This window comes from Scylla paramamosain, chromosome 17, assembly GCF_035594125.1.
Source record: "Scylla paramamosain isolate STU-SP2022 chromosome 17, ASM3559412v1, whole genome shotgun sequence".
Taxonomy (NCBI): domain Eukaryota; kingdom Metazoa; phylum Arthropoda; class Malacostraca; order Decapoda; family Portunidae; genus Scylla; species Scylla paramamosain.
This window is the reverse complement of record NC_087167.1, coordinates 2322261-2338666: the sequence shown is the minus strand read 5'-3', so window position 1 is coordinate 2338666 and position 16406 is coordinate 2322261. Positions and strand designations below refer to the sequence as shown.

General features: G+C 43.4%; 1 protein-coding gene across 2 annotated transcripts in view; it reads left to right on the top strand.

Moving 5' to 3' along the window:
- The window catches only part of LOC135108311 (extracellular serine/threonine protein CG31145-like), a 193367-nt gene that overhangs the window by 136449 nt on the left and 40512 nt on the right, over positions 1–16406 (top strand). For both annotated transcript variants that reach the window (XM_064019143.1, XM_064019141.1), the window contains exons 3-4: positions 10419–10543; positions 11333–11411. In XM_064019143.1, the coding sequence (XP_063875213.1) occupies positions 10419–10543; positions 11333–11411 (204 nt within the window). The remainder of the gene's footprint in view (positions 1–10418; positions 10544–11332; positions 11412–16406) is intronic.

The following is a 16406-nucleotide window of genomic DNA, read 5'->3' as shown; positions in this document are numbered from 1 at the left end:
CAATCCCCGATAATTACGTAGCGGTTATTCGCCTGACGACACCAGTCCCATTCACTCCCTGGCATGACCGATCTTCCCCTTTCCTGTCTCCCCCTGAAAGTGATGGGACGTCTTTCCTCTTTTATCTGCTTTCAGGGGAAGTCTAAACCCGGCCTCGGCTCACCAAGGCCTCTATGATGTAGTGAGGAGATGGTGTGGCGGCGGGAGTGGTGCAATAGAGGTAGTGCAGGAGGTGGTGAGGGAAAAGAAGCAAAGGGGAGTGACACTATGGTTTTAAAGACTTTGGAGTGAGAGGGAGAAGTTTTGAGGAAATATTTAGTGAGTGGAGTACAAAAAAGGGTGACACGTCAGGCAGTGTTTGCACCGTCAATGATGAGCTGAGTCTTGTGATTTTTGTCGACGTAAAAAAATGTACGGATAGTGTTTACGTAGCTATACAGGTACGCATGGGGAGGGAAGAGGTCAGAGAGAGAGAGAGAGAGAGAGAGAGAGAGAGCGAGAGAGAGAGAGAGTGAGAGAGAGAGAGGGAGAGAGAGAGAGAGAGAGACGGAGAGATGAGAGAGAGGAGAGAGAGAGAGAGAGAGAGAGAGAGAGAAATATGGATGGTGGGAGGGGGTAGGGACTTTTCGTTTGGTGACGGAGGGGTGAGTTGTGTAGCGGCATGATGGAGAGGAGGGGACACTTCAGACTCAGGATTTACGTTAGTCGGTACAAAAGTTTTACCAAAATATGGCACTCCAGGCATGGGACATGCAAGGCTTCCTGTATTTTGTATTCCGGCTACAGCGTCGCGGCCCGTCTGGCGAGGCACCGCGGTCATCACTTGCGGAAGAATAAATGCACCCCTTTACTTAACGGTCGTATTGCATATTGATGTATTCCCTTGGACAGCGATAATAACTACCTCGTGACAGAGAACTTTCAAATGGTACGTAATTCTGAGCTGGTCTATGTACCTATTACCTGAAGACTAGCGACCTACACAGAACACAGGTGGAAATAGGTATGTTTTAGACAGTGCCACGGTGTAGGTTTGATGGTTCCTTTCAGCTTTCAATTATTTTCTTATTTTCTTATGCTTTTAAGTTTTTTATGCTCTAATGCGAGACTTCCAAGGTCAAGTAAAAGGCTCCCAGATGAAATATTTTTGAAGTCAATATATATGTTTATACTTCACACTCACTAGAATTATTTACATTTTAAAGTTACATTACCACTCAAGTGACGGGATACGCATTTCACTTCCCTCCCAAGTAAAATGTTTGTATAGCGTGAGTTTCTGGTTTGTTATTGGCAAACTTTGGGATGTGGGCGTCAAGCGGCGAGTGGCGGCAGGCTGGAAGTGGAGACACGTGTACACCCAATGTGGCTTTTAATGTGTGTGTGTGTGTGTGTGTGTGTGTGTGTGTGTGTGTGGTGTGTGTGTGTGTGTGTGTGTGTGTGTGTGTGTGTGTGTGTGTGTGTGTGTGTGTGTGTGTGTGTGTGGTGTGTGTTTGTGTAGTGAGAGAGAGAGAGAGAGAGAGAGAGAGAGAGAGAGAGAGAGAGAGAGAGAGAGAGAGAGGAGAGAGAGAGATGATGAGAGAGAGAGAGAGAGAGAGAGAGAGAGAGGAGAGAGAGTGAGAGAGAGAGAGTGGCAGACAGATTGATTAACAAACCGACAGACAGACAGACAGACAGCATAAATACAGACCGAAAGAAAAAAAAGAAAGACAAACAGACATTAAAAGTGGGGAGGGAGGATATGTTACGCTTCCTTTGTCTCTATGTAAGTTTTACCTTTAACATTTGAAAGGTTCAGGTAAGAATAATACAACAACCACAGCACACTGTCTGCCTGTCGCCCGTTGTGACACGTGTAAAGAGCCAAGTATATTCCCTGTAATTCCTACACTGAGGCACAACACTGCAATGTTCTGAAGACAAAGGTGTTGGCAGAGAGTGGTTTCCTTCCTGTGGCCGTTGGGTGCCTTTCGTGGAATACAATTTCGCACCCTGGCGAGCTTGGCGAGACGGGTGATCAATACTTTTTTCAAGAAAAACAAAATATGCATGACCACAGCCACCACCACCACCACTTTCTCTCATGGACCCTCGGCACATATTAGCGCGAGGTTTACTTGTTTTTCGTCCCTTATTGCTTCATCTGATCATCACCAGTGAAGAAACACACGGTTACTAAGCAATGGAAGGTCTTGCCCACCAGAGATGTGTACCAAGTGTGTGAACCATTCATGTTTCTGAGCAGGAGGATACTGGACTGGGAAGAACGATCTCTGATTATATCTTTCCTTGTCGTGTGGCGATGTCTTCCTTTTCAAGCGTGGCGCGAGGGGACAAAGTAGCACAAAACCTCTCGGAAGCAGTACATAAATCCTAGCAGGTCATATCGACGTGAATCTCTCCTTGGTTCAGTCTGCATGCGGGTGTTATTCCTTGCACTTAGGGTGGAGTGTTGTACGACGAATCCCTCCCCGGCCTGTGCTTTACGGCTCCCAGACACGATAACACAAGTCCCGGGATGGAGTCTTGACATGTCTTCACTACGCTGATCGATGTCGGTGATATTTTTTTTAAACATATATATATTTTTTTTTCTGAGCAGTGCATTTATTTTGGACTCAAGAATATCACGGATAATATATAGTTGTGATATTCTTCTCTATAATACAGCCGTGTATCTTCCTTTTAGTAATAGCCACGATAATCTCTCTCTCTCTCTCTCTCTCTCTCTCTCTCTCTCTCTCTCTCTCTCTCTCTCTCTCTCTCTCTCTCTCTCTCTCTCTCTCAACGACATTTCCGTTCACGTCTTTCTTCCACTCCTCTTAAATATTTCACCTCCTCTTCCCCACCTTTCATACGCAGCCTCTTCCCTCCCTCTCAGGCCACACCATTGAAACCACACAGCCGGAGCCCCCGCCACCTCCACCTGCCACTGACTAACTTACATATACGAGTAGATACATCGTTTTTCCTATAAGGTTACACGCTCCATTGCACTTACCACATTGACTTTGTTTTTCATCTCAGAACCGGTTCTAAGGTACCAAAATTTGTAGTTTTGGCGAGGGACGGAGGGGTGTCAGCGGTAAGGACTGGTGATATTGGACACAGCTTTAATGGGGGAGTGCGTAAGATGACTTGGTATCGGAAATGTTTTTGATGAAAGTGAGTTACACCGGAAAAGTTTAGGAGAATCAAATGAATAGGCAAGAACACTTAAGACATTTAGAGGCTAAAAATCTGCATTCACGACGGTAACGTAATCAACAATGTTCACTGACATTATTTCTTAAATTGAATGGAATAGTGTGAAGTAAGTTTACAGTTTTGAATGCTATCACTAAAAGCAAGTTGAATGATCGAGTACTCCAAATCCTTGAGTGCCTTTAGTTTTATTCCCAGTAAAAAATATGTATCATTACTCAAACAAGAAGTGTCATGCTGTCATTAGCAGTCAGAGGGTTAAATGTTTTCGTAAAACTCTTGAACACGCGTGACACATGTGACTGTATCTCGACGCGGTTCAACCTTCATTCACATCGCTGACACAGGCAGCTATGTCTCTTGAGAATCTGCATGTTTTCATGTCAACCACGAAAAATAAAGTAGAGGAGAAAAGATAAGTACAGCTTGAACCCTTCATTGGTAGTCCCCAGAGTCTGCCTTGGTGGTTTTTTCTTCGCAAATCACACAAAACTTTTCCAGTTCCTGCCGATCGCCAGTGCCGCCTCGTGCTTCCGCCTACGTGACTCGTCGTCGTCAGTGTTCGTTAAAGGAGGTAGAGTGTCACCGGGAAGAAATGTTGCAAAACTGCACCTGTAGGTTTAGAAAGATGATTTTTTCCCTCTTCCTTCAACCAATTTTCAATCAGTACCTCGTTGTTGCTATTGCTTTTATGTTGTTCCAGTTGCCAACACCTGACGACACCTTGTAGCTAAAAGTCTTGATAACTGTGTGTGTGTGTGTGTGTGTGTGTGTGTGTGTGTGTGTGTGTGTGTTTTGGTGTTGTTGTTGTTGCTCTTTCTCAGTGCTGGGGACTGCCGATAGCAATGATGGAGGTGGTGGCGGTGGGTGAGGTAGAGGTAAATCTGGTGGCGGTGGATGCAGGGCTTACACAAGACAGCCACGGCTTTGTGTCTCTCACTTTATGGGTGTGAGATATGTAACCACCACCACCACCACCGTCACTGCCACCAACACGGCCTCACCTTTATTTTTCATCCTCTCGAGGGATTACTTCATACAACCTTTTCCCTTCTGTCCACAAAGGAACGTTAACTCTCTCATACAGTTTACCTCACGATGCTCTCTATCCTAACTCCAAATGTTTTCAGCACATTTTTAACCTCTTTCTCTTCCACTTTTTTCCTAACCTTTTCCAGGTCTGATTCTTTCCACGCATCCTTTCCTTCAACCTCTTCCTCGCATTCCGTTTCTTCCCCACCGCGGCACTCGTCCCCTGCCACCTTCCCTCAACGCAATCTGCCTGGCTACAACCCTCGCCACTTTTCCGCTGAGCAAACTCGGCCTAGCACTGTTCCACCGCCTCTGCGTCCCACCTTCATCTCTGCCTCACAACTGCCGTTCTCCTTCACCTAAAACAAATTGGATGGTTATCTGATCAAATTTACAACGTTATGACCCCTGACCGAGCATGAAGGTCTGCGTCTGGCGTGCGGTGCCGTGAAACCTTTCATACAAGCTCACACGAGTGCCTGATTGTACAAGAAATTTTCAGGTATTGGAATCAAATAATGTTATATGATCCCCCAGCAAATACAGATACATCCCGTTTTGCAACAATGGTATGTAGGGAGAGCTTTATTGAAATCCGTTGAAATAAATAAATGATCAAGCTAACGAATGAATATCCGATTCAGTATCAGTTAATTCTGATTTTATGAACCGCGGATTCGGACGACCCTCGGCAGGCAGATCTATGCGCACCCTTAGAGGCGCCGCGATGGAGTGCGGGTGATGGGGATGAAAGTGCTGCGGCCAGACAGGAATGGGGCTCAACGATAACTGGTGGCATCCTCCTCCTCTGCACACTCAATGGATACAGAATAACTCGACTGACCAAGATGAAACACGGACATGCAATCATGTGCACGCGAGTCTCTCTCTCTCTCTCTCTCTCTCTCTCTCTCTCTCTCTCTCTCTCTCTCTCTCTCTCTCTCTCTCTCTCTCTCTCTCTCTCTCTCATGCAAGTATGTATTCAAACATGAACATGCGACAAGCTTCATGGCATTGTCTGTGAAGACTTCTTTGACTGGTGTGTGTGTGTGTGTGTGTGTGTGTGTGTGTGTGTGTGTGTGTGTGTGTGTGTGTGTGTGTGTGTGTGTGTGTGTGTGTGTGTGTGTGTGTGTGTTATAAGGAAGATCTTTTCATAAAATCTTATAGCCTACACGTGTTGGACGTATCTTTAAAATGACTTCTGAAAAGGAATACTAAAAATCAGACTCCATCTTTTATTACCTGTAAGATTCATTGACTCAGATCCCAGCTGGTGTCAGAATATAATATTGATCTGAAAACTGATGAATGCTGCACAATGCCTCAATAGTTTCTTATGCATATTTTAATTAACTTAACAATTATATCATACACTTCCAGACTAAATATTTTCAAATCAGACACAGCATCACACGTTCATTAACCATTTCATTCTATTTCGTTTTTTTCATTCTCCAAGGAAAAACAAATACCCTTATCACAGAACTGTACACCACCTCACTACCTTTCGCCACTCTCATCCTCCCCAAGCTGTTGTTAGTGAGGCGAAGGACGAAAGCATTTTACGCTTTATAAAGGTCATGGTGCTTGCTACTTTTAAGCAATCATTTATCAAGTCCTCACAAAATCTTGTCCTTTTTACTTGAAAGCAGAGAACAGTACTGCAAAAGCAAGTGATTAATGACATAATTGCGTCAAAACGTTAGGATCATGAGGCTTCAACGCTACGGTAAAGCAGTTCATCTATTTTTATAAAGGTAAGACTGAATATAAGTTATGAACTACAACTACGCCCCTGGACAGAGAAAAACCAGTACAATCAATACCTCGATGTGGTCCACTTGGTTAAAGTCGCGATTATAATAGATATCTACGATCTTTTAGGGGTAAGCTCAGGGGAACTCGAGAACAAAGGAAAAATCATCCAGCCCTTGCTGGGACTTAACGCTTGAGCACCGCCCACCTGTTCTGCATATTGCCCGCCCGACTACTGCCTCGCTATGAGTTTACAAACAAGAGGCTTTAACCCTTTGACTGTTATGGCTTCTCTTTAGGGTAGCTTCGAGTATAAAGACACCACTGACGACAAACGACGCAATCGTGCACTTTAAACTATTTAGTATCTATGATTTTACTTCTCAATAAAACCAACTAGGGTTACTCGAATATAAAAACTCGAGGTATACTCTCATTACCAGCCAAAGGTTTAATTTTGTTCACTACCAGACGCCCGAGTCGGCATGTAGGAAGGCATTATGTAAAACACAGAATTCAAAATTAGATGAAAGGAGAAGAGCGACATGCATAACAATAAAGTTTTAAGTGATACGAGGAATTGAAAATCGATAATAGATGACGAAAGGGACGGTGAAAGATCAAGAGCACACAATTATTCACAAAGATAGACGACTCGATGCTCTATGGCTGGGAATTATTTAGTCCTCCAGGCTGGAATGGACTTCAGGTGGGTGTGGCGCAAGGAACAGCCATGACTTTAACATTAATTGAATAAAACTAAATGAATATTGGATGAAACTGCGTACACAGACGAGGGAGTACAAGCCTGACTCAGTTTTTCTATATTACAATCACATAAATACAATCAGATATATATTCAGAAATGCACACACACACACACACACAGAGAGACACACACACACACACACAGAGAGAGAGAGAGAGAGAGAGAGAGAGAGAGAGAGAGAGAGAGAGAGAGAGAGAGAGAGAGAGAGAGAGAGAGAGAGAGAGAGAGAGAGAGAGAGAGAGAGAGAGAATTTCATAGAAACAGGTTTTTTCCCATTGACTTTCTGAGATAATCGCGCCTAAGTATTCCTCGTGTCGACAAATTTAGCAATGAAATTAATCGGAGCCCTGACACCGCTAATCCAGGCTGGGAACGAGAGCAATGGAAGAACAGCACTATGTGACATGCCTCCAGTAAACAGCGTCCGTTCTCTACCTGTTCCTTTGACTAGTTTCTTGATGTTACTTAATGTCTAAATTGTAACCCTTTCACTAATAGAAAATATTTCCCTTAATCACCTATAACTTTTAAACATTTTTCTTTACTGCAATCTCTAAGTACCATGTAACATAGAAAAATAAATCTTACCTCTCTCTCTCTCTCTCTCTCTCTCTCTCTCTCTCTCTCTCTCTCTCTCTCTCTCTCTCTCTCTCTCTCTCTCTCTCTCTCTCTCTCTCTCTTCGTGCGTGTGTCCTTATAAATATTTTCTAGTGCTCTGAATGTCAAGAAATGGTGTTCATAGCAGTGAAATGGTTGATTTATGTAACAATTATGTGGCTGTGTGACACGCTACTCGTCTCGCGTCCTAAAGGTTGCAAGCTCGATCCTGGCTTTATCGGCGGGAGAGGCAGCACTGTCTCGTAAACCTAGTTGCCAAAATTTGATCTTATTGTTCCTTCGTCAAGACTCAATAAATTCAATGTAATAAATCTGACTTATGCAAATTTGAAAACATTTTCTCACAAGTATGTGTCTATACTACTATTCCATCAACGTCATTGAGAGACTAAAAATACGGTCCTTGTAAACTCTTAATGAATCTGACAAGCGGGAGGGGCTTCGTATACTTTTAAGCTATAAGTTTGTTATTAAGCAGCAGTATCCGGAATGATTAACGATCTTGTCTCTAATTTCGTCTTGGAGAATTTTGCCAACCACTGGCATTAAGGTAATCAGCCTGTAATTATGGAGACTTTTCTTCTGTCGAGAGAGAGAGAGAGAGAGAGAGAGAGAGAGAGAGAGAGAGAGAGAGAGAGAGAGAGAGAGAGAGAGAGAGAGAGAGAGAGAGAGAGAGAGAGAGAGAGAGAGAGAGCGCTAAGAACAAAACAACTGGAGTAACATCAACGGAACACCAGATCTTAACAGCCATTTACGGAAACTGATAACATCTGACGACACAAACACGAGGTGCAGCTGAGAGCGGCGTGGTCTTGCCAGGACAAACACCAGTAATACCTGCACTCTGACAATAACTGCAGCCAGAAAACAGAAGCAAAAAAAGCCAAAAGAAATGGAATGCAATGATATATACGCAGCACAATAATGGCACTAAGGAAAGGGTGGTAGGTGCGCCATCGGAGGGGAATAAGGCGAAAACAAACTTGTCCATGGCAAAAGTACATGATTTTCAGAGGAGTTGCGTAGCCACCTGATCGACGCAAGTTTGGCTCTCCCGCAACTCCTGACCCATCTGTATATTCCTTCAATCTTTCAATCTCTTGTCGGTCAGAGAGAGAGAGAGAGAGAGAGAGAGAGAGAGAGAGAGAGAGAGTGTGTGTGTGTGTGTGTGTGTGTGTGTGTGTGTGTGTGTGTGTGTGTGTGTGTGTGTGTGTGTGTGTGTAGGAGGAAAAAGTTGTTTCACAAACACGAGTCTCGTGAGAGTTTCACCCGATATATTGTTTTTTATTAATCGGGACGAAGGCTCCGGTGGCCGCCAGGGATTCCTGAGTCTTTAGGGAGAGAAAGAGAAATTCACTGTTCCAAGTCTCTCCAGATGTTGCGATATTTTTACCTTCAGAGTGAAAAAAGAAAGAAAAAAGAAAGAAAAACTTGTATCCTTTGAGAATTGGTCGCTTGCCCTCTGTGATGCACGTGCCGGGCAAGACAGATGTGTCCGTCGAATTAGTACGAATAAATCTTCTGGAGTCTTTGACATGTTGCTATTGTCAAAGTATCGAAGGAGATATCGCTTTCTGACTCGAGCTGTCTCCAGAGCACTGCTGTTCTAGTAATGGATGTGAAAGAATCACGGTGACGATGCAGTTGAACAAGTGAAGAGCTGAAGCCTGACAGGCCAGGCAGGAATGTAATGGGATTCCTCTTTATTCATGTCCTCGGTCAAGAGTCTGTGTGTCTGTCTCTGTCTTCTTCCTTCCCGTCTCTCTCTCTGTTTGTGTGTGAAGAGTTTCTGGTGTAAAACTTCCCTCTCCTTGCCGCCGCCAGAACAATGCTGAGAGGCGGGCAGCAGGGCGGTAAAAAATAGTCAAGTTCTGACGACGCTTTTGATCCGAATCAAACTGCTTTGTTTGAGCAATCTGATCAAAGGTGTGCTCCGGGAGCTCTGAGAGACGATCCGCTTGATCAGAGTTGTGCGTACCGAGCATCCCTGCTGCTGCTCCCTGGCTGGCATACTGCCGCTTCCAGGGGCTTCAATCACATTTGGCACTAACTTTTTTTTTTTTTTTGCACGAGTTTTTTTTCTAAAAGCTTTGTGTCATAGTTGAGAGGCATCATTGCACTAACATCACCTATCACCTTGGACAATCGAGGAAAATAAGAGTGTAATCCTCCTTTCCGCCCAAAAGTCTTCGACCAGAACTGAAATTTTTTGAAACCCTAACTCCTAACTCTTTATATTTGTATAATTATATGAGAAAATCAATTATATTTGCAACCAAAAGTTATGTGAAAACGTCTTATTCAGCTTGATCTGTTGTAGGATTTATTGGTTCCATGTCATGTATTATCGTTGGTTTGCATTTCTCTATACCTGGATGTAATTTTCACGATCGATATCGTTCAGAAAACATTGTTCAACATGTTCTTTTGCGACAAAAATATACATGACTATTTTACTTTAAAACATCTGAGTAACTTTTTTTTTACTTTTTCATTCTGGCAGCAGACAGATGAGGAAATGCAGAACAGAAACATTCATATGGTGCATGGAACTCCACCTTCAGTGTTGCTTGCTGCCTCGTTAACCAGTGTTTCAAGCAATAATACATACAGTGTCCCGTAAAACAGAGGATAAAAGCAGATAAATAGAATTCAGGAGAGAGACACCGGTTGGACAGCGTGTTGCTATTCCGGGATTTTCCTTACAATTGGATTACACTCGTTTTCTTTGCGAGTCCCTCTCCAGCAACACATCATCCCGGTGAGCTGCCCCGAGTTAAGCCTGGGAAGATCACAGAGAACCGGACAGGAAAGCTGCACGCTTGAAGTCTGTTGTCCAATGATCAAATCGGATTCTTGCTTCGTGCATTCTGCTGTACCAAACAAGCGCCATTGAGAACATGCAACGTATACTACATTAAACCCTTTACAACTGGAATAAAGCCCACAATAAAAAAAAAAAAAAGATAAATGAAAAGTAAACAGTTAATAGCACTTCTTCATTCGTAATTAATACTGTTTTTTTTTTCTTTTTTCTCAGAGAAAATGCAACACTTTGGGACAACTTTCACCTCAGCATATCTCAAGATGAGCTGTACGGCGCTCGAGACCCAACCGTCAACAGGCTGCTGCAGTACATGACAACCCTCCCCATCTCCCACATCAGTAAGTCCAGAATTCTTCTTTGCCTTGTGGTCCTGACAGGAGGCGTAAAACAATGGTGCTAAGTTTTTACTCACTAATTTTGCTTGAAGTATCCTATAATTTGATACTGTGGTGTCTCTACTTTTTGCTACCTAACTAACTTGCTACAGCATACTTTTCTGGTTAATCTTACATATTGATAGCACGTAAGATGTGAGAGTAGTATTATTAGTAATTTTTTTCGTCATACGTTAAGAATAAGAAGAACTGGGAAGAAGAATTAGAAGAGTCTGGGGAGCAAACTTGAGGTAAAATAGCAGAGAGTAGGATCAACAGATGTAATGGAGAGAAATAGGTGGAGGAGACTCGTGCGTAGCGCCAGTCTTTGACACCTGGGAAACGGCGAAATGAGGATGAGGAGGAAGAAGAACAAGAAGAACAAAAACAAGAACAAGAAAAAAAAGAGGAAGAAATGGAGAAAATAATAAAAAAAAAGAGAAAAAGAAGAAACCAACAATCACCTCAACAAAAATGTCAACAAAATCATCAAATACCCAGTCACTAGGAGAGGCAGCACGCACCACCTCGCCAGCAGCCAAGAACCCCCTCCTCAATAGTCTTCAATCACCAATCATGTTCTCTTAATGAGCTGTGTCTAGTGCCATTTAATTAATCTTCCCACCATCAGGGTTTAATTACGGTATTCTATTGCCACGAGTTGATTTCCCAGCGAGAACAAGCCATTAATTAGTTCAGGGCGCGATGATGCCTCCACCTCGCCCTTCCATCAACAGTTTCCTCTCCCGTCAGGTCAGAAGGAGGGCGGCACGCAGATCAAGCTGACTATAGAGTTCATTGACGGGGGACGGGCTCTCTTCAAGCCCATGAGGTGAGTGGGAACGTGTGTGTGTGTGTGTGTGTGTGTGTGTGTGTGTGTGTGTGTGTGTGTGTGTGTGTGTGTGTGTGTGTGTGTGTGTGTGTGTGTGTGTGTGTGTGTGTGTGTGTGTTTGTGTGTGTGTGTGTATGTGTGTGTGCGTGCGTGGATCTAAGAAGACTTCTCAGCCTTCCTATGAAAACTACAAAGAAATAAACAGCCGTCTTTCTTTAAGGTAAAAATACGCTAAAAAAAAACGGAAAAGAAACACGTTCAAGCTTGAAAAGTGATCAATATTTTAAACTGATTGCTCCTTACAAACCAAACCAATTGGTGAACTTTAGAGAATAGCAATGATAAACAGACGAATGTTAAAAGGGCGGGAATAGTCAGCCAGCGAACGGTGAGACGACAAGAATAGTGCAGCGAGTGATGTGAGGAAGGAAGAGGGACAGCAGAGGCCGATAGTTTTAAGGTAGGAACAGGCGGCAGCGAGTGGAGAGAAAATAGGAATCCTGGTATAGCGGGAAGTGTGAGGATATGAAAGATGCTTCAGCAAGTGATGTTGGAGCCAGTGTGAAGTGGAGCATGTATCTTAGTATTGAAACCGGCGCAATGCTGAGAGTGGCAGGGTCGAGATGTGTGAGGCTGACTAGAGTGCTGGGAAAACTTAGACTCATGGCATGGTGCTTTGCTGACTGGCTCCGGAAACGAGGGAGCAGGAGGCGAAACGTCCAGTGAGTGGATGCCAAGTTACGGGTTAGTGGTAGTATCCGTCATACTATGGGGAATGAACCCAAGCTGTACTTTCACCAGTGTTGTGGGACGATTGGTGGTGGTGGTGGTGGTAGTGGTAGTAGTAGTAGTAGTAGTGCGGTCTGTATAACCACTAGCAGTGTTTCCTTTCTTTTATATGTATTAACCACACTTATTTCTTTAATCTCTACACATATACTTCTAATCGCTCAACTAAATAATGAAGGTCACTTTCTTATTAGTTTACGCACACAACGACCACAACACTACAGACTAAGAAATAACATCAGAATCTGAAGTTGATCAAACAAAGCCACAAATTTACTAAAACTGAGGATAAAGCAAAGAAAAGGAAAACACGATGGCCAATACAGGAACAAAAGATCCAGGTACACACCATTTTCCTTTTGCCCTCCCGAGCCCTGCGCACCCAGCTGCTATATAAATAGATAAAAATAAAACATTTCACTTCACAACGACTTTCGCCACATCGCCTCCGTCCCCCCTGAGAAATATCCGCGTGCTCCGGTGCCGCCGTACACAGCAGAGCCTCGGCATCACTCCATCTTCGGTGATACCTTTAAATTTCGCCCTCCTCTTCCCACTCCACTGCAGCCATTGTATCAACACACACACACACACACACACACACACACACACACACACACACACACACACACACACACACACAAAGGCAAACGAATAAAAAGAAACACAGACAAAAATAATAAATAAACATGCACACACGAATAAATAAATAAACAAACAAACTCGTACACGTATCCTTCCCACTCCCCCAACACAGACACACACAGACACAGACCCACCCACCCACACACACACACACACACACATACACACACACACGAGAGCAGTGGATGTGGCATGGCGTGGCGTTCGCTGTATGCTTGAATTACCCCCGAGGCCAGACAGCATACAGGGCTGGAGGATATACGAGATTAAAACCTTCCCTAATCTGAGTCTAGATAGCGGCCAAGCGATGTGGGGGGACAGTTAGGGACGTTGAGGGGGCACAAGATGCTCCGAGGCTCTAATCACCCGAAGAGGCACCCTCAGGTAGTAAAGGCAGTGGTTTTTGTTGACTCCCCCAACTAAGGCATAAGCCCCAATTATCGTGCCAAGGATAATCAAGGAACAATTATTTCATGAGGGTACGAAGGGAAGTTTAGTTTTTATAGGCATGAGAGCCATCAGGCATGTAGGAGGCGAGGGGAAAGTAAATTTTTAGCGTGCCTAATGTTGCAACGCGGCAGAGTAAGGTTATTTACTAGCCTTCACTGCTATTTGTTTTTACACTTCCCTTTAGTGCGTTCAGATCGTTAGGATGAAGCAGATGCAATGGGCAGGAACTAATGGATATGACTCCTGTATACATGGCACAAACTCTTGACGCCTGGGAAACGATGGGGAGATTCTTAAAATATCCAATAACGAGACAAAGAAAGCCAATGGCCAAAAGAATGTTGTCGAATATTTTTTTGTATAGTTTTCTTCCACGTCGTTGCTATTTGAATCTCCCCTCTCCTGCCCTCGCTGCGAAACATCAAAGCGCATCCAGCCATCTCCATTCCAAAGCCTGGTGACTCTGACTTCCTGGCTGCGGCCCGTCGTCTGGTTTATGTAAAGTCCAACATCCGTCGTCATCTGGCTCTTTTGTGTCCAGTTTCTGCTTATCAACTTTCGTCATTCATTGTCTTGTGCACGTCATTTATCTTAACATTTTTGTTCCATCCTTTTTTTGTATATAGCAGGCACATTTTGAAATCACATCAACTCAGCAGTCTTCTTTCCTTTAGATTTTTCCTCTTACTCCCACAACTCCATTTTCATTGAGATATTTGCGTTCCATTCCTATCTTCTCTTACTCCCCGATAACTGTTTGGAAATATTTCTAAGTTGTCGCACAGAAATAGTTTGCTGTTTGTCGATAAAGACTGGTCGTCGGAAGGAGAACCCCGGAGACGTTCTTTCATGTTAGCGGCGTTTCATTCCACATTCGTGGACTTATCTGTCAGCCTCTTGGTTTGTGATCTAAGAAACCTTTCAGGGATTAAAAACACCGCATGCGCTCTTTTTGGTGTTATCGATTGTGATTTAGTTCTCCGCTAGAAACCTTTGGGGCATTTTACTTTTCATATTCGAGCTCTCATTCAAATGCCCTGAAGCTCGCGGCTGTTCTCTGGAGACTTTCCTTTCAGAATTATTTTGGACCATTTCTTCTATCTTCTAAGCTTTGTGTTTTCAGTCGCCTTTTCCCGCGTGGTTATTGTTTGTTCTTCTTCCAGCCAGCATCAAACGCAGCGTCCATTTCACCTTAAAGTCTGCCCGAACCTTTGAACTTCCAGACATATTTGTTTCTGTAGCAGTACTAGTGGTTCCCTTCCTCTCCCTGCCCGGAGCGACGTGCTGTCACTCCTCTACCTGGGCGCCCAACACGTTGCGTCTCACTCGTTCTTCTTCAATCGGCAGGTTTTTCCTTTCAAGCTTTCCCTTACTTTTATCTCGGCACCAAGTTTTTACTCTAAAGTTTCACGTTTAATTATATTGTAAGCTTCAGTCTACGGAGTTTTTATATACAGTTTGCAAGCGTGAGCATTATTTTTCACATATTGCTCCATTTATCTTTTAAACTCTGGTAACTCTCTCTCTCTCTCTCTCTCTCTCTCTCTCTCTCTCTCTCTCTCTCTCTCTCTCTCTCTCTCTCTCTCTCTCTCTCTCTCTCTCTCTCTCTCATGAAATTCTTCACAAGTGAGGAAGTTTTCTTTAAGATTTTTCTCCTCCACAAATACTCGCTCACTTTTACACGCCCACGCTTGCCACGCTGTAAGCGTTGGTAGTATTTTAGTGGAATGAGCTTTTTCATTATTCAAAGTGTGTCACGCACGGCTCGGTGTCCTGCGTCCCGAAGTGGTGCGTACTCGTACTTGATTCTGGACGATATGTACAAGGCGAGAGTCGCAGGCCACCGGTGTGCCCTTGAACGTCTTAGAGGAAGCGATCACTACATCTGGCTCAAAGCGCTCGCGATAATGAAAAATCTTCCAAACTTGTTCAATGAGTTTTCGATGGAGAGAGCGGTAGTGCTGGGCGGAATGGAAGGAAACTTACCGAACTTTTTGACATGAAATTATTGAATTGATTCTCCCAGCGATGCTAGCTGTAAAAGATGGAGGAAAGGCAGGAAAAGATACAAGCGAAGATTCATGACCTTGCTTGTCCGCCTGAAATGACCTCGAGATGTACAGCCTGAGGGTAGTTTTCTTTAGGTTTATCAGAACATTTCACTCTCGTTACTCCACAGAGACACAAAAATAGCAAGATGCTTTTAACTATTCTATCTTGTTCTCCCAATATAATAACCGTAATATTTAGCTTAGTAGATGCTCTCTTTAAATACCAACAGATTTTCTTAGATTTTTTCTTTTTCAACATTCACAAGTTGGAAAATAGCCGACTATAGCAAGCTCATAACAGCATGACAGGCGATTCTAAATATGGGACCAGGCTATGTTTGAAAATACCTGATACTCATCCAGTTTTTTAAGGTTTTCCTTGAAAAAAATTCTGCATTATAGTGATTTCCATTCAAGTAGAGTAACAATTATTGCAATGCTTCGTTTCTCTTAACTACATATACAACAATTTTTCCTTATCAAAATTGGATATTGCCTGTGATCTAAAGATGTATTTCCAAAATCAAGGAGGAGAAGGAGGAGGAAGGAAAAAGACCACACATCTAAGCGTGGCCATACCAAGAAAAACTTAGATGACAACATTATTAAGTTACAATCCCCACTCTCGGCCAAAGGAACATTATTACTCACGGTGTTATGAATGTTCAAATATTCGCATGATACTGGAATGTGAAACAAAAGTGCACACCCAGTACTTTATTTACCGTTGCTGCCTGACGTATATATTCACTCTTTTTTTTTTATGTGGAGGGCACCCCCTTTTGATTTGATAGATTCCGGCAGCAGGCAGGCGGGAAGCGGGGCTGCAGCGCGCCACACTCCGCCTACACTTTCGTATTTCATATTTTCACGCTTGAATTTTTTGTTTTACGTGAACAAAAACACTTACGAATCTACAGATGAACTTCTTTAGTCCGTGTGCTTTAATTTCATTTTTCGATATTTCTGTAATACCTTCATGACTACTTACGAATATATACTTTCATTACTGAAGTTGAAAGGAAAGAAAGGACCAGGTTACGTAATGACTGATCAAGAC